Raw genomic sequence first — 24,301 nt, forward strand, 5'->3', positions numbered from 1 at the left:
GCAAACTAAAAGCATTTATTTTGTTTTTCTTGTAATGGATTGTAGAAGAACATCCTTTAAAGATTTTATTTGTGTTTTTAGACAGAGGGAAAGGGAGGGAGAAAAAGGAGAGAACACTGATCAGCTGCTTCTCACATGCCCCCTACTGGGGACCTGGCCCACAACCCAGGCTTGTGCCCTGACCGGGAATCAAACCAGTGACCTTTCAGTTCATAGACTGGTGCTCAGTCCACTGAGCCACACCAGCCAGGGCAGAAGCACACCCTTCAGAGAGTAGGTTCCTGTTTAAGAAGTGAAGTTTGCACTGAGGGGGCAGAGCAGGATCATCAGTGGAAGTGTGCTGAGCCTTCCGGCCCGTGGGCAGCCCCCTGACCCGTGTGCAAGGCTTTGTTTGGCCACTGCCATCACCCATCTCTGACACTGCTGCTCTCTCCATGGAAAGTTCTAGACCGATGCTGATAGGCCGCTGAGCCCCTTTCATTAGTGGCAGGAAAGTAACAGATAGATTAGCCAGAGAAGAGAGTTACCAACTAATTGCATGAAACAAATTTGTGAAAATGAACTTTATGAAAAAATAAAATAAAGAGGGTGTATTATTTTCAAGGAACCATCCAGAGGCCTGTGTTCGCCCTGGGCAGGGGAAGGGGGTGGGTCACGGTCACAGCTGGAGGTCCTTGGCTGGCATATACTTTCTGTCTCATGTGGGGCTTGGGGCCAGTGGCTATTGTGACCCTATGTGCAGTCACTGGCCAGCACAGTTGCAAATGGCCTTTACTTTTCTCATCTCTAAAATGGGAATGAGTCCACCTCCCAGAACTCAGGGGCCTTAGGGAAATAGAATTATGAGCATGTAACCTCACATCAGGGAAAGATGTCCCTTTTTCCGAAGAAACTTGGATGCCTTGAATCTTGCGTGGATATCTGCAAGAACCTGTTTATCGGGACTTCCCTTCTGGGTGGGTACAAGGGAAGTTACAAAGGCTGGAGATAATAGAAAAAGAAATACAGGCACTTAAACCACCAGCGTTGCCAGAACAGGAGGGGACAAGGCAGTGGCAACCTCTTGCACTCCAAATACTAGTACTAGATGTCCCAGCGTCTCTGAGAACGTTTTGGTCTGGGAACAGAGCTACCTGGATACAAGCTCGGTTGTCCTTCTTTCTGTTGTCCTTTCTCAGTCAGGCTCCCAACAAGCACCTCCTCAGAGGCAGCCGGCGGGGGGCGGGGGCGGGGCGCAGGCCACGCCCCTCCGGCTCAGCCTCCGGCTGGCTCTGTGGCTCTGCCTTGGTGTCCTGGTAGACAAAATGGGGCTAATGTTCTTAAATGAGCTGCTTCTGTGGTCTACTTTTTGGCATTCTGATCAGTTATGGTGACTTGTGACATTTTAATCGTTTTATACACTGAAGACAAGGAAGAGAGGGAGTGCGAACGTTTGACCTCAAAGCACAATTACTACATAATCATAGCCTTCAGAAGTGGGGGGAAAACACAACTGTTCAAATCTTACATTTGGGGGTTTGTAAGCAACTTCTGTTTTGCATCTAAATGGAAACTATTTAAATTATAAACACATACAGAGTTTGGTTGAACAATGCGTGGAAAGAGAAACTGGGTGTACCATGCGATGTTGAGCTTTGTGTCTTCAGACATCTGAACTACAGAATTTACTTCCTTTGTTCTCATTCTGTTGTCACCAAGGCAACCTCTTCATCATTTTAATTCCTACAAATTTGGCCACAGGGAGCAAACACACTATCTGGGGAGATGGGAATTTCCGATCTCTTTGACAGTTACAAATATATCTTTTGCCTATTAGTAAATGGGGTGATTTTATTTTTAGAAATCAGGTTTATTGTTTTAAAAAGTCACTGGTGTGAAAAAGGGGTGGAGAGGACCTTTTCTGCTTTAAAAGAGTCTGAAAGAGGCATAGACACCAAATGGCAATGCAGGATCCGTGGTCACATCCTGGTTAGAGTAACACAGCTATGGGAGACAGTGGGGAGGCAGTTGGGACGATTCGCGTACAAAGTGAGAGGGAGGTGCTGCAGGGAATGAATGTTCCCTATCTTAGGCGGGATCATGGCAGTGAGGCCAGGGGACGGAATGTCCTAACTCCTCTGAGCTGCAAGCTGAGAGGTGGAGGCTGAACTGGCTGGCCCATGGACAACTTTGAAAATGGCTCCACAAACTAAGCATGTGATCTGGCAAAGTGTTGACAAGTTTTGAGTTGCTAAGTGTATTTATTTTCTAGTTTTATATATATATTTTTGAAGATGCTCACAAAAAAAAAGTTTAAAAAGTGAAGCCAAGCTAAATCCTGCACGCAGGTAGCTCCAAAGTGCCGTGTGCTGGACGTGGGAGCTGCGGGATCTGTGGAGCCGCAGCGTCAGTCGGGCCTGGCCCAGCAGCCGTCCTGGGTGGGGCACAGGCTCTGAGCCCCACGCCTGTGGATGCTGCCATACTTACTTACCTCCACCTGCGGCAGGAAGCCAGCCAGGTGTCCATGGTAGTTGTCCAGAAGCCGCCAGCATGGAAATCTAATGGCCTTAGAGCTTAAATCCAAAAGGAAAAGGGATTAGAGGAGAAAACTGATGAGAAAAGAAGGAAAAATGAAAAAGAAAATAGAGGGATAGAGGACTGGTTGTACAACAGATATTTTTCCTCTCCACTTTTCTCTGCAGGGTTGGAGGTGGGCGTGGCCAACAAAGTCATTCATAAGGGAAAGTGTCCGGTTATTTGTTGTTCACCTTTATTTCCCTCCAGTGTTTCTGGAAAAGACTGGTCAGGGGCTGAAATGGCTCATCCAGTGCTTCCAAATGTTCCTTGATTTTCAGGAACAAAATACATCTTTCTCACTGGGTGAAAAGATGCCTGCTGACTTCCTGGGTAGAGGTTATGCCCTCCGTCCGTCTGTCCTCACCATCCACTTAGGGCACTGGGATTTTATACAGGTCAATACGGTTACACATATACACAGTCATTTTAAGGGAGATACGTATTCCATTCGTCCGGTGCAGAACAGTTTCATGTAAATAAAAAATGTGGTTTTAATTACTCGGGACAAGGAGTACTCAGCCCTTCTCAGAGCTGCATGCTTGTATTTCTGGAGGCAGCCTCCCTGCACCTCGCTCCAGATTCAGCCAGTTTTTGGATCTTGTGCTACCCAGTGTCACATGGTGTGAGCTGCCAGCCCGTGTGGAACCCTGATCCACCTTGAGTAGGACTGGCCTCCTCCTCCACGGTTAAGTTCATGCTCTCTTGGCTTGTATGTATTGAAAATCACCTTTGTTTTGGATCAATTTTTTTTTAACTTTTTTTATTGATTATGCTGTTACAGTTGTTCTATTCCCCCCTTCATTCCCCTCCACCCTACCCCCCGTCCCCACCATTACCCCCCCTTTAGTTTATGACCATGTGTCTCAAGTCCTTTAGATTCTATATTTCCCATGCTATTCTTGCTCCCCCATCTATTTTCTATCTACTGTCTATGCTACTTATTTTCTGTACCTTCTCCCCCCTTCTCCTCCTCCCACTCCTCTCTTGCTAACCCTCCTTGAGATCTTCATTTCTATGTTTCCACTCCTGATCTAGCTGTCCTTTTAGTTTGCTTTTGTTTTAGGTGTGGTTGTTAATAACTGTGAGTTTGTTGTCCTTTCACTGTTCATGTTTCTTTAACTTCTTTTTCTTTGATAAGTCCCTTTAACATTTCATATAATAAGGGCTTGGTGATGATGAACTCCTTGAATTTGATCTTATGTGAGAAGCACTTTATCTGTCCTTCCATGCTAAATGAAAGTTTTGCTGGATAGAGCAATCTTGGTTGTAGGTCTTTGGATTTCATGACTTGGAATACCTCTTTCCAGCCCCTTCTTGCCTGTAAGGTCTCTTTTGAGAAATCTGCTGACAGTCTGATGGGGACTCCTTTGTAGGTGACTGTCCCCTTAGCTCTTGCTGCTTCTAGGATTCTCTCCTTCATTTTAATTTTGGCTAATGTAATTACGATGTGCCTTGGTGTGTTCCTTCTTGGGTCCAACTTCTTTGGTACTCTCTGAGCTTCCTGGATTTCCTGGAAGTCTATTTCCTTTGCCAGATTGGGGAAATTCTCCTTTATTATTTGTTCAAATAAGTTTTCCATTGGTGGCTGTGCCTTTCCCCCTTCTGGTACCCCTATAATTCGGATGTTGGAGCGTTTAAAGATGTCCTGGAGGTTCCTAAGACTCTCCTCATTTCTTTGAATTCTTGCTTCTTGACTCTTTTCTGTTTGGCCATTATTTGCTTTCTTCTGGTCCACTCCATTGATTTGAGTCCCAGTTTCCTTTTCATTGCTATTGGTGTCCTGTGCAATTCCATTCATTTCAATTAGTTTTGCCTTCATATATTTGTCCAATTTGTGGCTATAATCAACCAGTTCTGTGAGGATCCTGATCACCAGTGTTGTAAATTGTGCATCTGAGAGTTTTGCTATTTCTTCATTGCTTAGATTTATAGGCTCTAAGGCTTTGAGATCTTCTTGAGTCATTTTTGGTCTGTTTGCCCTCTTTAAGTGTGAGGAGCAGCGCTTTGGACTCCCAGGTCACTGGGTTGTGATGCTGTATGTGGGGGCGTGGTCAGAGCAGGGAAATGGCGACCCCCTCTGCTGTTTCGGGGGCAGCTGGGTGAAGAATAGAGCCTTAGGTGGTTCACCAGCCACTCCCACACACATGACTCCACCCCTTCGCTTCCAGAAGACGTGACCTAAGACCACTTCAGCAGGATCAATTTTTGACTTTGCTGAAGTGGTCTTAGGTCACGTCTTCTGGAAGCGAAGGGGTGGAGTCATGTGTGGGAGTGGCTAACTAGGAGCTCCCAGGATGGGAAACAAAGGGAGTGGCGGAGACAGTGCAGAGAAGGGCAAGAAGCCCAGCAAGGGGGCGAGTGCAGGCGGAGTCCTGGCCACTGTTTGATCCTTGATCCTGCAGGGGGCGCTCTAGACCATAAATCTCACGTGTGTGTGTGTGTGTGTGTGTGTGTGTGTGTGTGTGTGTGTGTGTGTTTTGGGGGGTGTCTCTCACCCTCCTGCACCGGTGAGGAGGGGCCTGTCGAAGCACTTGAACTCTTTGTGGCTGGGTTCGGGCTAAGCCAGGCCCAGCAGGGCTGGAAGAAGTAAGGCACCTGTGTGTGTCCGTGTGCGTACGTGTGAGCATGCGTGGACAGGATTCTCTCCAGGGGAGCTGAAACCTCTCTGTTACTCCCCCCGCCCCAGTCTATTCCTTTAGTTTCCTTACCTTTTTTTAAAAAGAGATTTTATTTATTTTTAGAGGGGAAGGAAAGGAGAGGAGAGAAATATCAATGTGTGGTGTCCTCTCGTGCGTCCCCTGCTGGGAACCGGCCTGCAACCCAGGCAGGTGCCCTGACGGGGAATCCAACCGCGATCCTTTGATTTGCAGGCCCGTGCTCAATCCACTGAGCTATACCAGTCAGGCTTACTTTTTTTTTTTTTTAAATAAAATTTTTACTGTCATTTCCCCAAGTCCTCTGAATGAACCAGATGGATCTGAATTGTCACAGTGCTGAATGCACAGCCGGACTTCTGGTCCCTTTAAAGTTGGCGTTCTCTGTCCCCGCCGCTGATTCAGAACACTTCAGTCATGTGGTTGGATTAAAGAGGCAGTGAATGGTGGGTTGCTCTATACCGTTACATAAATGTTTAAATAATGATACCAAAATTTTGAGACCAGGACCACAGTTAATCAGTTAAAACCCAGACATAATATATGTACTTAGTTAAGGTTCGGGATCCAGTGACAATCCAAAAATAAACTAGACTTTGGGTTGATTCAGATAACAATCTTTTATTTGTTTTTTTTCTTTAAAAGTAGTATGTCAACATCACTTCATTTCTACATTTAAGAGTCCTGTACATTTCTTAAAAGGAAATAAGCAATGCTCAATGTACAAAGTAAAAAGAGAAAACTAGAAAAATCTGAATAAAATGGAGCAAGTTGCCATAGGTCATACAGTACAAATTAGTAATTAGATGTCATCTGAAGTGCAATACCACTGCTGTGATGATGAGTTAAGGAATGAAATAAAAATACTCTATTTTAAACAAACAGTATATATATATTTATATGTATATATTTTTTACAGATAGTAGACCCAGTGATATCTGCCATATTGTAAAAACTTATTTACAGATAACTTTTTTTAGACATTACATATACATCAGCACCGTAGTAAAAACAAAAACAAAACAACGTTATTAAAATCTACTCTCTATTTAGTTGGTCCCAGGACTGAGCATTTGGAGGAAGCTTTTAAAAGGTAACACAGCCACTCTCCCAGCAGCCGCCTCTAGCTTCTCCTCGTTGCTTATATACTTACTTCCTGTACCTTTCAGAAAAAGGTAATTATCTACTCTGTCTTGTTTGCTTACATTGTGTTTTTGGTTTTCATGTTTCCACTCAGGAGTTTCCCTGGCAGCTCCCTCCCATGCAGGGTGCGTGCCGTCACCCTACTGACACCTCTTCCCGGAGAGACTTGCCCCCCCCCCCCCCCCGGGGCTCTTGGCCACCTGTCCTCACTCCATCTGCTCCTTGCTCATTAGATCTGTAACCTGAGGACCTGGTGAGCAAGGCAAGGCGGTGTTTTCCCGCCTGCCACCCCTACATCCTCTGCCCTTAGCCTTCCATTGGAAGCCCCCCTTCTCAGAACCTTCCCCCAGGGCAGCCCGTCCACTTCCCCACGGTCCCCAGGCCGGGCTCTGGTGCGGCGAGTTGCATGTGACGGCCCAGAAGGGATCCAGCCTTTCGAACGTGGAAGGGAGGGTGGGAGGGGAAAAATCACACGTCACTCTCACGTGGGACAATACTGATGTCACATGGCCTCCGAAACCGGACAGTGGGAGGGGAGGCAGGACATACAGGTAAGTCCTTGTAAAAAAGAGACAGGCCTCACAATCACGGAGCTCGTTGATGCCCGGGGCAGACGTCTGTCGGGGCAGAGTTGGGTGAATCGCGGGGAGAGCGACTGTACGGGACTTCTGAAGGGGATTGCTTCGCCCATGTGGAAGGAACTGTCTTCCTCCTTGTCACCAGAATGTGTAAGGTGGAGTAATTGATTTTTCAGCGCCTCATCTCTCAGGGGTTTAGATTTGTCTTTCCGGTGAGCAAGGGCAAGGCTGATTTCAGAGCATCACCCCTGGGCTTTCCCCGAAGGGAGCCCGAGCAGGAGACCTCCAGGCCGGCCCCCTCTGGGCTTACCGTGCGTGTGGGACGTGGTGTGTGGGAACCCACCGTTGAGCATTGCAGCAGCCTGCTCGGTTCCCGGCAGAGACTGTCCATTCAGCTCCACACGTGGGAGTGAAGGAACACTCCTGTGTCGCCTTGACATTGTAGGCATTGTCGAAATTCTTCTTGCATTCATTCCGACTCTCCCCAGCTCCCTAGAGACAAAAACTTCATTTCTTGGAATTCACCTGTGATGAGAAGCAAGGACACTGGGATGGACACGAGGAGGGACGAAGGCAGGGGTGGAGCAGAAGGTGGCCATGCGGGTGGGCACGCAGCATCCGCCAGGGTCTCCCTGCCCTGTGGTGCCGCAAGTGGGTGGGAACTGCCTTGATGTGCTGCCATCTTACTGGGCTCCCAGATGGCTCCATCCCAACCACGTGGGGCAGTGGCCACCATGGCCACCAGCAGAGGGCCGGCCCAGGACTGTAGGACAGACCCTCCTCCCAGCTCCCTTGGCTTCCTTGTGAGGCAGCCAACGGAACACCTCTGACATTCCTGAGGGTCATTTCGGGGCAGGGGACAGGCCTGGAAGACCCTGCACTGAAGTCTCCCTGTGACATCCCGCCGTTCTTTGCACTTGCCCTCTACATCCAGGCACAGGTCTTGAAGCCTGACATCTCTTTCCAGCCAGAACTCAGCACATTTCTGACCTGTGCTCTTGGCCTGCACAACCACCCAGCAGGCTCTGCGGGGCTCCCCCGCCCAGGGCTCTGTCTCCTGTGTGGCCAAAGCTGCAGTGTCCACACCTGGGCCGGGAGGGGCTGACGGGCACCGTGCCTTGGGCAGCAGCTGTTCAGGGCTGGAGCAGCTCTTGCTGGGCCCCACGATCGACTGCGGGGCGTGCCTGGCGGGGCTCAGGTTTGTCTCCCCCACCTGCCTCTGCCGTGTGTGTCTCTCGCAGCAGGGATCTGCACGGCGTCCTGTCTCGTCTGTGGTGTGAAAACCAGGTGAAATGAGGCCCCACGGGGCTGCGGATTGGCACCTGGATCTTCTTCTCTCGGCCCGCTGTGGTTTTGCTCAGTTTACGTGGGTCAAAGAAACAAAAAACGAGGATGGGTCCACATCCTGTTTGCTTGCCCGTGGTACACTCTCACCACTGGAGTTGTGGCTCGTGGGGCCCCGCTCGACTAGGGGTTTCCAAACAGCTCATCGAGCTCCTGCATCCACTCATCCCCTGGCCCACCTTTGATGATGGAGTCCACAAGGTCGGCACTGTCCGCGAGACCAGGGAAGGAAGCCCCAGCTGCTTCGCCGCCGTAGCTGTAGGACATGTCTTGAGGGGCGTTCCGCTCATAGGGCTGGCTCTGGCCCCCTGGGACAAAGCTGCCACTGGGCATCTGCTGCTGGGCCGGGGGCTGGCCAAACGCAGGCACGCCAGGGATGCCCTGGCTTAGGCCAGACAGGACCAGCGGCCTGGCCTGGCTGGTCCCTTGTTGCCCCGGGAGCGGTGGCATCATTTGCCGACCCATGGCAGCCGGGTTGAGGGTCCTCACCGCACCAGTGTTAGTGTCCATGACCTGGCTCAGTCCCTGTGGGAAGTGTTGCTTGGTCAGCCTCGGCTGGCCGGCTTGAAGGGAGTAGCTGGCACCGTTGCTGAATGACCCTAATTCTCCACTAGTCCTCCCGGACATCCCCTGTAAGCTCCTCTGCTGCCAGCTCTGGGCTCCCTGCTGGACCGTTCCCATAATGCTCTGCAGCCGCGGCGGGCCCTGGGGCCTTGGCAAGGCCTGGGCCACCGGCCCTTTCATCTGCTGGTGCTGCTGGGTCATGGCTGAGTTCACCAGCATGTTCTGAGTAAATCCGCTCACCATCCCGACCCCTTGCCCAGAGGCGGGCTGCCTCGACCCCTGGGCTGGGTTGTGTGTGATACTCATGCCACTTTGGTTTGGGTGCTGCAACATCTGGGTCATTCCAGGGCTCATGCTGTACATTCCCGGTTGGCTGGTCGGCGTGGCGTTGTAAGGGGCCAGTCCCATCTCTGACTGGGCAGCGGCTGTGGCCACTGTCCCTGGGTTCTGAGAGGGTCCCATTCCCATCATGCCTGCGTTCTGTGCCATCAGCCGTGACGACCGCATGCTCTGGAGGGCCGCTTGGCTCCGCACGGCTGCTATCTCCTGCGGAGAACCTGCGGCGAGAAAGCACACACACCACTCACTCTCCTCCACATGCAGTGTCCTGGGACACGGTGCTGGGGCTTTCGCTGGGAGTGACAGGGTCCTCTTATAGAAAAGCATCTACTCTGATAATAAATCCTGAATAAAAACAATCATCATTTTTTCTGCTTGCAACAAATGCTGATTGTGAAAAGTCTGGAAACTACTAATAAGCACAAAGATGAAGACTGGTCGTCCAAGTTCCCAAAGACGACTATGGCTATGGTTTATGTATAAACAGACACACATCAATGGAGACCCTGTGTGCACACGCTTCTGTAGTTAACTTTTCACCTGATGTTATTTTTGTTCACATTTCAGAAGCAAATTATTTTTCGTTTCTTGATGTGATGTCATCCTCAAACAATTAGATACCCTGTTCCTTGCAGGTGAGAGGAAACTCACCTCCTGGGACTGAATTTAGAAGAAACTCGGCCCCTGTGCAAACTGTCAGTAAAGACCATGATTACACTGATTCCCCCTAAGACTTGAGCAGGATTTGCGAGGTTAAAGGCCATTGCTTCTACCAAGAAGCTACTTTGACACTTAAGTGGTTTTTTTTTTTTTTTTGGACCCACTCCGTAGACTTCCACATGCTCCAGATTCTCTAACTCATAACGGTGCGTGCCACTGGCCGGCTCCCTGAGCTGGAAAAAGAAAGCATCCTGCGACTTGCTACTTGGCAGTGAACTTTATGGCTTTCTCCAGTGAAGTCCACTCCTTGAAATCAGCAGTGAGTACGGCTCTCAGCAGATTGCTAGGCGAGTTTTAATGTTGGCCAGAATATGAGCCAACATCATTCGTAGGAGAGCCAAGCTGCTCCTCCTCTCTGATCAGGCATTTGAGTGAGTGCTTCCCAAGTTCCCAGGGAACCTCCACACCAGCCAGGAGAGGAGCAAAGTCACCCTTCGAACCCCAGTCTAGGCTGGAAGGGACAGGAGGAGCCAAAGTGGATTTTCCCTGCTACTGATTAACTCTCTGAGACAAAGAAAAATAGTTTCTTTTCTTGGACATTTAAAAAAGATGCAGTGTGGGAGCCAATCGATGCTGTAAGCAAATCGGACCCTCCCTGGAACTGAGATGAGAACGGTGTAACCTTGTTAAACCTGGCACCTTGGCAGATAGCTGAAGTGTGTTTTTGTCTTCCTGATGGGGGCATTGATTTCTGGGCAGCAAATATGTCTCCATATATTATTTCTTCCTTTAAGAAAGAAAATGATAAGAATTTTGATTATGATTTAAGTTTCTGAGGCTGGAGATCAATACCATTCTGTATTGAAAAATGGCATGGCCACTGTGGGGAAGGCGGGAAGATCCAGGGCCCATCCTTAGAAATGTTTCCTTTGTGTGTGTGTGTGTTTTGAGCTTAATTACATCTAAGTGATTTCTTAAAAAAAAATCAAAAGTTCCTGATTGAATACCGGATGGGAGTATATAGTGCAACTTGTAATCTTGTTATGAAGTTTTGTTACCTTAACGGCAAAATTTGTATCAAACTGCTTGGCCAATCCGATTGACCACAGCGAAATGGGGTTTGAGTTATTTATTTAAAAATTTACGGGAAAAATATTGCTGACTCAGACACTGATCAGATAGACCCACGTCACACACACAGGCTGCGGGGCTGCCTGTGGGGAAGAAGGCTTCAGTGTCACGAGCTATGTTGTTGCCTGCATATACCGGCCATGCTGAGGCCTGGGTATTGTGTGGACTAGGTTTCTGAACTAGACGCAGGTTCCTTGATGAAGAGGCAGAAACGCTGCAATGCCTTTTGAGAGGTGTGAAAAGATTAATCCAAGCCAACCTTTATTTTTACTTGGTATAAATGGTTGCGCTATCGAGGTGTAAATCTCATGGAAGAATGAGATTTTTATGGAAGGTTTTTATGGAAAATGCATTCATGGAAGAATGCATTTTAAAATTGGCAATCAGCATCATATTTTCAAGGAAAACAAAAAGCATTTTACTAATCTAGTTTTTTTTGCCATCAGTAATTTTAAACAAACACAGGGGAAAATTTGAATGCATCCCAAGAATTAACTTCCCTTTACCTGATTACTACATTTGTTAAACAACAGACTACTTTTTCTCCTGTCGTCTTTTTATCTAAAACAGATAGTACTGTGGGACACTGTAGCCAAATTAATTTTCTTGTCTACTTTCTTGCAGTTAACATCACAAAGTCATAGACAATCTCCCATATTCTAACATCACAAAGTCATAGACAATCTCCCATATTCTAACAGAGAGGATAATACGAACATTTTCCCTAAAAGGGTCTAGGTTCTATTTTCACTCACGGATGCCTGCATTTGTGAAAAAGAAGCATTTCCTCATAGGCACGTAACATTGCCCAGAGACACAGGGCTCATTGAGAGAAAGCCAGTCGTTAACATCTTTGAGATGTGGAGGTTCTCATGCACACTCCTCCTACCAGAACATCTCTCCAAGGACGCCATTCTCACCTATCACTTTGCTATTTTCCCAGATACATAACATCGCGATATCTAGGGTGTTAGTAAATAGATGAAAACACTGAAAGAAATTTTATATATATATATATATATATATATATATATATATATATATATATATGCATACTTCAGCCCAGGAACACACTGGTTGTTGAGCTTAAGTGTAGCTAAATGTTTTGGTTTATTACCTGTGCTTTGAGGTTTTAGAGAAATTCAAAGAGAACTTTTGAGTGGAAACAAAGCATTCAAAATAATTCCTAATACAGAGAAGTCATTAAATTTTGGTGTGTCCCCTTATTCCAGAAAATAGCAAATGAGGTAGGAACCTAGAAGACCCAATGGACATGATGCCAAGTTTATCCGAGTTCATGTGTTTAATTAGTTCATGATATAAAGCTCCCGTTCTCAAAGGGAGGTACTTCCCGCCAGCAGCGGCCACTCCTGGGAGCCCGTTAAGATGTGAATTCTCTGGTCCCACTAGAGACCTCCTGAGTGAGAAACTCCGCGGGGTGGGTGGGCCACCTGTGTTTTAACAGGCTCTGCTGGGGATGCTGATGCAAGTGAAGTGTGACGACTACAGGAACAGAGGAGGGCCCTGTGTCTGCGACAAAGACTACCCATGTAGCAATGACCGTTTCCCACCCCTCCTCGCCCATGACCAAGCGAGAAACAGGTCTTCAAAGAGCATTGGCACTGATGTCATGCAGGGAACACCTGTGGGCAGCCCGGTTTCTTCTGTCCTTCTCTGGGTCACATGGGAGTGGTAGCCACTCCGGTGTCAGCGTGCTCACGGGCCGTCTTCAGTGAGACCGGCTTTGAACATCTGTGGCTTTCAGACCTTGACCTTAAAGCCTGACTCACAGTACACGAGCCGGCACGCACACCTGCACAATAGAGCAGGAACACGAGTTTCCCTCATCATGAAACACTCCGAGTTTCTTTCCTACTGTATTGCATTTAAGAAATGTTGGTTGTGGCTGGTTGCACTGTCTTTATAACCTATTTGTGTGTCATCATCCAAAGACTGAAAGATGTTACCCTAAATCCCATTCTACCTGCAGTCTATGGAGGGGTGTAGCCCTTGTAAAATGTTATATATTTTCACATATGCATATTTCTGTGCACGGTGCTTCATGGCTACTGACAGATTCACAAAGGGATGGGCAACTGTGAGAACTCAGGATGCTTTGAGTCAGGTCCTATGAAAGGAGGAAGGGATGGGAATTAGGGCTTCTAATCTCCATCTGTTACGGGGCCCCTGGAGCGTCCGTGTGAACAGGCTGGGAATGGTCTGCAGGCGCACCCTCCACCCCACACAAGATCACCAGGGGCTCTCTTTACTGGACATGGAAAGAATGATATTTGAATGGTCCTCCTACTTGGCAAAAGAATGAAATCGGTGTACCCATGTGCACATGTCATGTGGGGGCCATGATTTGAGATTTCTGCAAAGCGCAGCAGGACCAAGGTCGTCCAACTGTCCTCAAGGCCTTTTGTTTTATATAGTCAGGAGACATTAGTGGTTACTGAGAGCCAGAGTAGCTCCCACTTGGGCAGTTGGAAGCGAAGGCTTTGGCCAGACAGTCCACTGGGGTTAGTAAGAAAGATGTGGTACACGCTTTCCCTGCCCCCAGCCCCTCCTGCAGTCACTGAGATGACAACCCCAATGTCAGCAACACTGACAGTGGGCCAGCCAGCACCTGCACGTTCTTATTGGTTGGACTATTGAAATGCTCCTGTACTTTCGGCAAAGAACAGCTGCCTCAGCCCCCCAACCCCTCCCTGACCCCACCAGAAACTCTCTGGGACCCAGCAAGGGGCCCCTAAGAATACATTTTGATTGGTTGGTACTCTCAGTTCCTTAAACATTCTTAATGTTCCCTGACACAAACACAGCACAGAAGGCAAGGTTACCGGCTACGCAGGCCTCACCTTGAAACTGATTGACCTGCTGCACGGGGTACGGGTTCCGCTGTGGCTGGAGGTGCGGCCGGGGTAGATGTGACTGCTGCAGCTGCTGGAACAGAGGGCGAGACAGGCAGAGGTGAGAGGGGGCCGAGCGCAGTTCAACAGCCTGCTGCGCTGAGCGGTTTCTTCCCAGGCTGGACTCTGTGTTGAAGGATAACATGCCGAGGGGCAAGCGCACAAAGTAAAGTGTACAGCTTGATGGGTTTTCACAAGTGAACACACTCCTGGAAGCAGCATCTCGATGGAGACACAGAATGTTGCCAGGAACCCCTTTTGCCAGTCTTTACCCTTCATCTGACCCCGGGGAACCACCGCCGAACTAACTACACTAATCGGACACATCTACTTTTGTATTTCAGACAATGGACGTATACAATGTGTTTGTGTCTGCTTTTGGTGTCGGGCTTCTTGTGTTCACAGTATTTGGGAGATCCAGTCACGTGGATGCTGCGGTCTGCTCCTTCTTACTGAGAGTTGAGGGTATTTCATCCTATTAACATCACAATTGATTAAGCTGTCCTGCTAGCGGTGGTCATTTAGGGCATTTCCAGTTTGGGGCCGTCCCAAAGATTGCTGCTGGGAGCATATTTGTTCGTGCCTCTTGTGCACATGGGCTGGTGGCAGCTTTGACTTTGACTTTCCAACATCAGCCTGCGTGTTTTCCTTAGCATTGTGGGGACTGAGCTCAAAGGGACAAGCGACTAAATTTTAATGACCTAAATAGACGCTTCGGGTATTGGAAGACGGGATTCTCAGGGGCTATAAAAGAGGCTAATGTTATTCCCGTGAGGCCACCCTGCTTGTAAAATCCATCTCCACAAGTGAAATATCCAGCACCGACTGCCTCAAGGAAATTATGTGGGAATGAATCCACACGGAGTCAGGAGGCCTGCGGGCTAGTCTTTCTTCCCCACCCACGGGGATTCTGCTTTGCTCGTGCTATGACTGATATTCTGGAATGGGTGGTGATCATTATCACGCTGTGTGTGGAAAGGGAAAGAGATGAGGAGAGAGAGGGGTCTTAGTTCTCGTCTGCCATCAGGTAGCTGCGTGACCCTCTTCAGCATCTCACTTAACCTCCTTCTGCAGCTACTGAATATTCATGAGGCACCTTTTATCTGCAAGGGCGACAAAGCACACACTACAAGGGCCCTGCTCTTTCGAGTGTTTCGAGTGTAGAAAACAACACACATTGACCACTTCTTAACACATGTTTATTTCTATTTTTGTCTTGTTTTTGTTCTTGGGCAGCTCTATCATTTTCTCCTTTTTTTTTTCTCTTCTCTCGACAAGGCTGGCCAGCACTGTGGCAACCCCAACCTGTGGGGCCTACCTGGTGTTTTGCACAAACTGCTAAAAGTAATTAATTGCGTGGACAAAGTGTAGACAAGAAATCATGTTAATCTTTTAGGAAACAATATAAGGGTATTCGTGAAAGTAGGCCGAGCATATAAAAGTTCCTCCAGCCAGTTTCCCACTTATTGCCCCTCTTACAACAGGAAACACTCCCTGGGGTGGGCGGGGGCGGGGCCATGACTGGAGGCCCCGCCCCTCAGGCTGTGTTATCTCCCTTAAGTCTCTTCAGCTCCGGGGTCCAGTTTCCTTATATGTAAAATGAAGGGACTTGAGGATCTCTAATATTTCCTCCAGCTCAGTACTTCTAGGTTCTGAGGGACTTTTGGGAATACATGAATGGCCACATGCCCTGCACTCTTCAGAGAAGGCATTAAATGTTACCTTTGCCCCTGCTTTCAACCTGCTCTGTTCTGATTTCCAAGGCCACCCAAGACTTATTTTAAAGTTCCCCAAGGTAAGCAAGGCCCCAGATCCTTCTGTGTCTCCTCCTCTGTCCTTTCAGGAAGGCCAGGTGTCTCCAAACGCTGTTACAAAAATTGGAAGTGTTGGGGACCGTTCTGCTGCTGCAAAGACCAAGACACCATCTTGGTGTCAACATGGCAAGATTCGTCCTGACAACGAGGAGCTGAGAGCCCACCCTTCGCAGACCCCCTGGACGGCCCGCGTGGAGAAGCGGTGTCTCCAGGCGCAGCCAAGATGCTTCAGTGACTTGAGTTTTTTCTCAGTGTCACTGGTGGGCTGGCTCATGTGACTGCAGCTCTTCTGTGACACTGGGGTTTTGTGACAGGTCCCCATAGACATAAGTGCAGTTTCCAAAGACTTTTCACACGTTACCCCACGCGACCCCTCAAAGAGCCCTTCATAGGGCTTGCTGCTGAGCCCCTCAATGAGGGGCATACGGCCCCTTCAATGAGCCCTGATGAGGACCGAGGTTAGGTGGCTTTCTGAATCCATGCCATAGGCCGGAGACTGGGCACGTTCTGGCCTGGGGCACATTCTCCTCTCCTTGGTCCCTCGTCACCTCTTGGTACATGCAGTCTCCAGGGAATTGTACTAAGTTTTCTGTTTCTGCGACTTCTCATTGCCTCGTCCTTTCCAAGGAGTCTTGTATCTCTTCCTGTCCTGGGTGAGGGAGGGACCCCCCCTACTCTCTCTGTGGGTGTCACCTGGGGCAGCCCTTATCCTAGTCTTCCACCTCCTTGTTCCCAGGGTCGGCTCACCTTGCTGAGTGGGCACATCCCTGCGTTGGCACCTCTGAGGTCTGCCTGCTGACCCCAACCCCACTCTGAGTCTTGGTCACAGCACATGCAGCAAAGGCCATCACTCACAGTCACAGGAACACCTGGGACTGGCTGAGGGAAGGATTCAGAGCCCAGCTTCCCCCCCGGGCAGCTCTGGGTACCACTGCCCGAGAGACATCAGCGTGGCTCCCTGTCACGCACCTTCTGCAGGGTGAGAGGGATGGAGGTTTGTTTGTACAAGAGCTGTCAGGTATGGGCCTTGGCGAAAAGGGAGATAATTACTCAGCTGTTCAGGAACAAAAGCAAAAAGTGGAACAGGTGTACTGTACAATTTTTCTATCTGGGGACGACTGGTGTTACTTTGAACTGCACTGCTTGGTTAGTAGGGGTCTCAACACGTCTGTGTCCCACCCAGTGGGTGGTGGAGGGTACTTAATACATTTCCAAAGTTCTGACCCTATTAGGAACATTCTAGAAGGGCAGTAACTGTGAGGCGGAGCTCTGTGGAGTCTTAAGCTTTAGGTGACAACCTGACATCTCCTGTAATACAAGCATGTGTAGGCCCTGTGTAGACCCCACAGGCTCTACCTGAGGGGCTCTTGTGGAAGGCCTCAGGCTTCCCGGAGTAATAGGAAAGCAGGCATGGGCCTCTGAAAACAAAACACCCCCAAGAAGAATGACACTGGAACAAAGCTGGAGGAATTACGCGGTGAAGGTGGACGAAGACGCCTAAGGTAAGGCTTTGTGCTAGACCTTCCTTCAACTTAAAGACTCCCTGAGCTGTTGGGAATTTCCTTAAATTTGCCCCCTTTCTGTGACCTCAAGTTCAGGTTTCCAGGTGGCTCCCTGGGCCCTATTATTCTGCCATTGTCCCTGTTCCATTGTTCATGACCGAGTCTGTAGAATTCCCTTCAACCCCTCCTCCCGACACTTTCTTTCAACAGAGTTCTCTGAATTATTTTTCTTTTTTCTTCCTGCTAGAAATATTAGAGTTTAAGAAGGAGGTGCGGCAGCCCCTGCCACCCGTGCTGATTATGCTGACCCCTGGACCAGAAACCCGAAGAAAAGGAGTCGGGCTTGAGTGCAAGATGTCTCTCTGGCAAATGGGCCTTCAAACTGATGGCTGAAGCCTGTTTTTTAAGAACTAATTCATTCTAAGAAAAAGCCTAACTAATTGAAAGGTCTAAATTCTGCGGGTTCTTTTGTGATCCTGGGAAATGCTAGACTGTGGACGTCTCGACAAAGGACACAGGCCGAAAGCCGTCGTGGACAAGAGAAGTTGCAGGAATGGACCAACGCCATGGGTGCGTGTTACCTGCTCAGCCAGAATCTGCTGCTGCTGTTGCTGCTGCTGCCGTTGCTCCCGCAGGAACTGCTGCTTCTGCTGCTCCATCAACTGGGCCCGCTGGTCAAGAAGCATCTGCTTCATGATGGCCGCCTGGGGCTGGCTGCCCAGGAAGCCGGGACCTGCAGGACCGGCACCTGAGACCATACCGCCTGAGCCCGGGGGCACGGAGGACTGCATGGGGCCGGTGGTCCGAGGAAGCCCACCTGGGTGCTGCTCCTGGGAGAACAGAAAGAGAGGCTGATGCAGTGACTGCACATTTGAAGGGAGGGCATTGGGGCAGAGGGCCCCCAGGTGGCACACATTCTATTTCGATGCAAACAACGCAGAAGACCTCAAAGGTGGCCTTACCACAGTGGGACCAGAGAGGCCGCAGGGGAGCACTCAGACCGTGGTGCTGGGGTCTGAGACCAAGTCCATTCTGTTTCCAAAGGCACTAAGGAACATGAGAGCTGGGTTCTCCGCAGAGGCTCTGTGCTCCCAAAGGCAGGGAAATGAGCCCTTAGGTCGGGTTTACCTTAGCCCTGGAGAGGCAGCCTGACCTCGTCTCTTAGTCCTTCCTGTCTATCTGGTCAAAAGGGACTTCTGCTTCGGGGGGTACAAGCGGCATTTGCAGAAGTTTGCTGGGATCTATTCATTCACAGATCTGCTATTGGATGGAATTCTAATTACAGATGCACCTTGAACAATGTGGGGTTTGGGGCGCTGACCCCTGTGCACCTGAAAATCCAGGTATAATTTTTGACTCTCCTCAAAACTTGACTGTAGTCTTTCCTCAGAGTGTGCAGGGAACTGGTTCCAGGACCCTCTCAGGTACCCAAATCTGTGGTTGCTCCAGTCCCTGACGTGGCCTAGACCAACACAATCCCATATTTGCAAATTCCCAACTGCGGACTGAAGATACTGTTCCAACCCAGTTGGTCGAATCACCACTGGGGACACCAAGAAACGACTGTATACTTGTTGAAAAGCCTGTATGGAAGTGGACCTGTGCCCTCCAGACCCATGTTGTACAGGGGACCACTGTGACTGTGACATTTGATAAATGTTGAAAAACAAATCCTGAGTCGCTGATGATGAAAAGCAGGAACGTGTTACGCTGCCCCAAAATATATAATCTCCCAACATCTTCAAAAATAAATTGAGACTTGTATGTCTGGGCTAATTTAAATGTGGGGGGTGGGTTTAATTTGGCCTCTATAATTATGTGTCAGTCATTCAAATGATGGCAACTTTTCAGTGATGAATCCCTCCCCCACCACCCAAACAGAATAGAGCAACCAAAAAACAAAATGAAATGAAACACTGTTACTTCTCTCACCCAGGATTAAGAAGCCATGAAAGTTCTGTTTAGTTAGTGTACTAGCCCAGGTCACACAGTTCATGAATGGAAGAACAGAACTAGCAGAACCAGAACACTGGGCGAGTCTAAACTCACATCCTTTCCACTAGCACGGGCCTTCCCCAGGCTACTGGTCCCTGGTGCCAAGTGCACAGAGAACTTTCTGTAGATGAAATATACCATATGTCTCTGAAACAGAATGTAGAGAATGTTCTATTCTTTGAATGCAAGTATTATTGCTGAAGTTAATAAAACTTTTGGTCTTTCTGTATTTTGTCTGTACACAGACAATCATTAGGTAGGGAGCTATGCAATTTTATATTAAAAAGATCTTATGACTTCTGCCAAGATGGAGGCATAGGTGGAGACACCGTGCTTCCTCACACAACCAAGTTTAGAGACAACTAAATATTAGCAACAGAAAACACAGCCAGAACACAGAAAATTGAACTTTTCGGAAGTCCGTTAACAACAAATTCTTCAGCCTGACCGGTAAGGGGCGAAACCAGCAGCTGGTGGAGTGGGGTTGCACGGGAAAACTTGGTCAGACGGACTCAGGCGCTCGGAATCCAGGCACAGGGTTGGACCTAGTGAGCGACCGAGCGAGCAACCAAGCGAGTGACCGCAGGGGAAACAGCGAGGGAGCAGGGCTGTGGGTTGACTGTGGTCGCGCATTTGTGCGTGGATAGACAAGTGAGGGAGTGGGCGACTGGACTGGGACCCAGCGGTCCCCACCGCAAGATGCGGGGAGGGCGCCGCCATTTCCCTGCTCTGACCCCACCTCCACATACAGCGTCATAACCCAGCGACTCTGAGTGGCCCGGCACAGGTGAACCACCTAAGGTTCTGCTCCTCACCGAGACAGCAGAGGGGGTCGCCATTTCCCTGCTCTGACCACGCCCCCACGTACAGCATCACAACCAAGCGACCTGGGAGTCCAAGGCGCTGCTCCTCACACTTGAAGGACGCGAACAGACCAAAAATGTTGCAAGATCTCAAAGCCCCAGAGCCTATAAATCTAAGCAATGAAGAAATAGCAAAACTCCCAGACGCACAGTTTAAAACACTGGTCATCAGGATCCTCACAGAACTGGTTGATTATAGCCACAAATTGGACAAATATATGAAGGCGAAACTAATTGAAATGAATGGAATTGCACAGGACACCAATAGCAATGAAAAGGAAACTGGGACTCAAATCAATGGAGTGGACCAGAAGAAAGCAAATAATGGCCAAACAGAAAAGAGTCAAGAAGCAAGAATTCAAAGAAATGAGGAGAGTCTTAGGAACCTCCAGGACATCTTTAAACACTCCAACATCCGAATTATAGGGGTACCAGAAGAGGGAAAGGCACAGCCACCAATGGAAAACTTATTTGAACAAATAATAAAGGAGAATTTCCCCAATCTGGCAAAGGAAATAGACTTCCAGGAAGTCCAGGAAGCTCAGAGAGTACCAAAGAAGTTGGACCCAAGAAGGAACACACCAAGGCACATCATAATTACATTAGCCAAAATTAAAATGAAGGAGAGAATCCTAGAAGCTGCAAGAGCTAAGGGGACAGTCACCTACAAAGGAGTCCCCATCAGACTGTCAGCAGATTTCTCAAAAGAGACCTTACAGGCAAGAAGGGGCTGGAAAGAGGTATTCCAAGTCATGAAATCCAAAGACCTACAACCAAGATTGCTCTATCCAGCAAAACTTTCATTTAGCATGGAAGGACAAAGTGCTTCTCACATAAGATCAAATTCAAGGAGTTCATCATCACCAAGCCCTTATTATATGAAATGTTAAAGGGACTTATCGAAGAAAAAGAAGTTAAAGAAACATGAACAGTGAAAGGACAACAAACTCACAGTTATTAACAACCACACCTAAAACAAAAGCAACCTAAAAGGACAGCTAGATCAGGAGCAGAACCATAGAAATGAAGATCTCAAGGAGGGTTAACAACAGGGGAGTGGGAGGAGGAGAAGGGGGGAGAAGGTACAGAAAATAAGTAGCATAGACAGTAGATAGAAAATAGATGGGGGAGCAAGAATAGCATGGGAAATATAGAATCTAAAGGACTTGAGACACATGGTCATAAACTAAAGGGGGGGGTAATGGTGGGGATGGGGGGGTAGGGTGGAGGGGAAGGAAGGGGGGAATAGAACTGTAACAGCATAATCAATAAAAAAAAGATCTTATACTCTTAAAATGCCAGGAACCTATGTTACCAGCTCAATTTTTGACTGACAAAAAATATCTTGGCAGGGGCCAAGACAGTTCCTTTCCTCTGAGTATTGCTACCTTTTTCCAAGTATTTCCTTTCAATGGGCTAAAGCTGTTTCCAGTCACCTTTAGAAACAAATGGCTAAACGACTTAACACAAAGAAATTCACACTGAAGGACTGCTAACCAACCAGCAAAAATACAGACACATGGGCTTTTTCCTTCTGTGTTTTTCAGTATAATTTCCCACTTTTGATAAGGAGAGAGTTGGCAAGAAAACACCCAAGGGAAGATAAAGTTTTCTACAGCTTCATTTCAGGAGAGGGCTGGTCTGGGCCAGCCCTGTTTATTTTTGTGCACTTCGAGATATTCCTGTCCTGTGTGACCTGCCTGGGAAGCTGGGGCGCATGCTCAGAAGTGGTAAGTAGTGACGTGGGGTTCCTCAGCCTTCTCTATCTCCCCACCCCCCCTGTGACAGTGTTGACACATCCAGCCACTTTTGGCCCCCGTTTCTCTGCCACAAAAATAAATACTTTGGAAGCACAGTGGGGGCCCCGACTGGGTAGCTCAGTTGGTCAGAGTGTCCCTTGCACAGAAGGGTCCATACTCGGTTGGGGCATGCATGCGTAGGAAGCAACGAGCAAATGCAGGAATGAGTGGGACATCACACACATCGATGTTTCTCTCTCACTTCCTCTCTCTCAAAATCAATGAATAAAAAAAGTTTAAAAGAAGCACAGTGAGAAAAAAGAAATCTTTTCAAATGGATAGTTACGTTTGACTTTCCAGGATTATATATCTCACCAGATGATTCCCCCCAAAAGTTTCGCCTCAGGTTTCTCACTGGAGGCCTAGAGGCAGCAGGGCTATGAGCATTTCTAAAGGGTTTCCTTCCCAATGAAACACCCGCGGACCGAGGTACAGACACCAGGCCTCGCCCAAGCAGCTCTGCGGCACTCAGAGCGGATGAGTGACCCGTGGGGCCTCAGGCGCAGACTCCAGAGTGTGAGCACGCACCGAATGACTCACCTTACGCACGGCGCTGGAGGAGCCCATTAGCTGTTTCTCATTACGGGGTGGCTTTTAACCTCCAGTCTAAGGGGGCTTAACGAGCGACAGTCTGTCGAATTTCAGGATTTCGTGCCACCGCTCTGGTTTCCAGGGAGGACACACACTGTGTGTGCCGCTAGAGAAAACCAGGCTGAGCTTTTGTCACCAGAATGGTAATGCCTTGAAGCCAAATGATGCAGTATTTTTAGTTTTAATTACTGGCTTGCTCTTCGCCTCATCCCCCCACCCTTGCCTTCTACCAAGAATCCTCCTTCAGTCTCTTCCTGTTAGCAATCCAAATGGCTACATAGATCTTCATGATTTCCCACACCTTTCACTCTTTAGTAAAATAAAGGGAGGGCGGTGGGGGGGAGGGGTATCAAAACCAGTGAAGCTAGTTTACGTCTCTTTTCTCCTGCAGGGAAAAGATCTTAGCAATTTTCTAAGGGCTGGAGAGAGAGGTAGGAGGTGTAAAAAACACCCTACCTCCCTCAAAGAGGCAGTTTTCTACTTCAAAAAACAGCTGTGTAAAAATATCTCCCAAGAGCAGCCAGCTGTTTATTTATAAATCTGTGCGCAGGGAAGCTTTATTCCTCCTAAGTGTTTTCAAGAACACGCCTAGTGTTTGGGTGAGAGGGGCCCAGGGTTGCTGGCTGTGAGCCTGAGATCGCTGGCTCCTTGGCCACAGGGTGGGGGTGGATCACAAAGTGCTGATCAGACTGGTGGCCGTGGCAGGCGCACTGGCTTCAGGATGGATGCCCGGGGCTTCAGCCTTTTCCAGACGGCCCTCCTCGCGGGGAACAAGGAGCAGCTGCCGTTCCTTCTCTGGCCCAGCAGATGGCGCTGCCAGCCCGGCGCTCGGGCCTCCCTTCTCCTGCTGGCGCCTCCGGCCCCCGCCCCTCCGCTTGCAGATGGCTTAATCAGGACTGGCGTCCCTCCCCCACCCTGGCCCCCGCCCCGCCCGCGCGGTCCGGCGACGCTGCGGACCGGGAGCCAGGCAGTCAAGTGTTCCTGCGTACAGCAGGTAGCCTGGCAACTGAGAGCATAATGCCGAGCAGATGGTGTTCGCACGGCGTGATGGACATCACACACGACAGCCTGAGACAATCCAGGAATTCCCTGGTGACTCGAGGCCCTCTTTACACAAAATGAGTTCTCTCCAGTGCCGTGTATCTCTGGGGTGATCTCCCCCGCTCTCCCACTGACACTGAACTGGTTTCTTATTACCGACTTTTCTTGCAGCCGGTGGGAAGCGAGATTGCAGGGGGTGGGGGAGGCGGTGGCAGGAAACGGAAGAGCTGGGAGCGCGCGCGACGAGTTGGTGCCGGGCGCTGGGGCAGAAGAGGGAGAGGGGCGTGAACCAGGCCCCGGGAGGGCAGTCCGGGGAGATACGGTTCTCCGTAGCCCAGGGTTCACAGAGCCCACAAGCAGAGGCGCGCCTCGGCTTCTCTTTGCAATCGCGTGGCCTGCGAACAGCCTAAATGAAATTTTAGGATTTTACTTAAAAAGTCTCCCGGGGCGTCATTGAGCCTCTCTACTCGGAGCCTATATGCTTACAAGTCCTTAGGGCACTCTAAGGAGTCAGGAGTGGGGCCCGTGCGCTCCCGGCAGGCCTGAAAACACCTCTCCGCGCAGGCGTCCCTAACAAAGGAACGGCCAAGGTGGCCCCGGGCGCGGGAAGGGCGACGCAGGGGGCGGGCGGGAGAGCCGCTCCGGGTGCGGGGTGGAAGGAGCCCAAGTCCGCGGACCGCGGGCTCGGAGGCGCGTTTCCCCGCCAGCGCCACTCCGTGTGCCGGTGGCTGGGAAGGCAATGGGAGTGGAGGGCGTGGGGGGTCGGGAGGGGGCGCAAGAGGGTTGCCCCTATAGGAAAAAGTACTAATAAATCA

At 49.3% G+C, this 24,301-nt stretch overlaps 1 protein-coding gene across 3 annotated transcripts in view; it reads right to left on the minus strand.

Annotated features, from left to right (window-relative positions):
• Positions 1 to 5,858: 5,858 nt before the first annotated feature.
• The window catches only part of MAML3 (mastermind like transcriptional coactivator 3), a 366,154-nt gene continuing 347,711 nt past the window's right edge, over positions 5,859 to 24,301 (minus strand). For 2 of the 3 annotated variants that reach the window (XM_037126172.2, XM_037126174.2), the window contains exons 3-5: positions 17,779 to 18,027; positions 13,831 to 13,915; positions 5,859 to 9,396 (exon numbers count right to left, since the gene is read on the minus strand). In XM_037126172.2, the coding sequence (XP_036982067.2) occupies positions 8,399 to 9,396; positions 13,831 to 13,915; positions 17,779 to 18,027 (1,332 nt within the window). In that variant the 3' untranslated portion in view covers positions 5,859 to 8,398. The remainder of the gene's footprint in view (positions 9,397 to 13,830; positions 13,916 to 17,778; positions 18,028 to 24,301) is intronic. The other variant, XM_037126173.2, reaches the window with a different exon arrangement.

The sequence above is a fragment of the Artibeus jamaicensis genome, unplaced genomic scaffold (assembly GCF_021234435.1).
Source record: "Artibeus jamaicensis isolate MK-2021 breed Jamaican fruit bat unplaced genomic scaffold, CSHL_Jam_final scaffold_537, whole genome shotgun sequence".
Taxonomy (NCBI): Eukaryota; Metazoa; Chordata; class Mammalia; order Chiroptera; family Phyllostomidae; genus Artibeus; species Artibeus jamaicensis.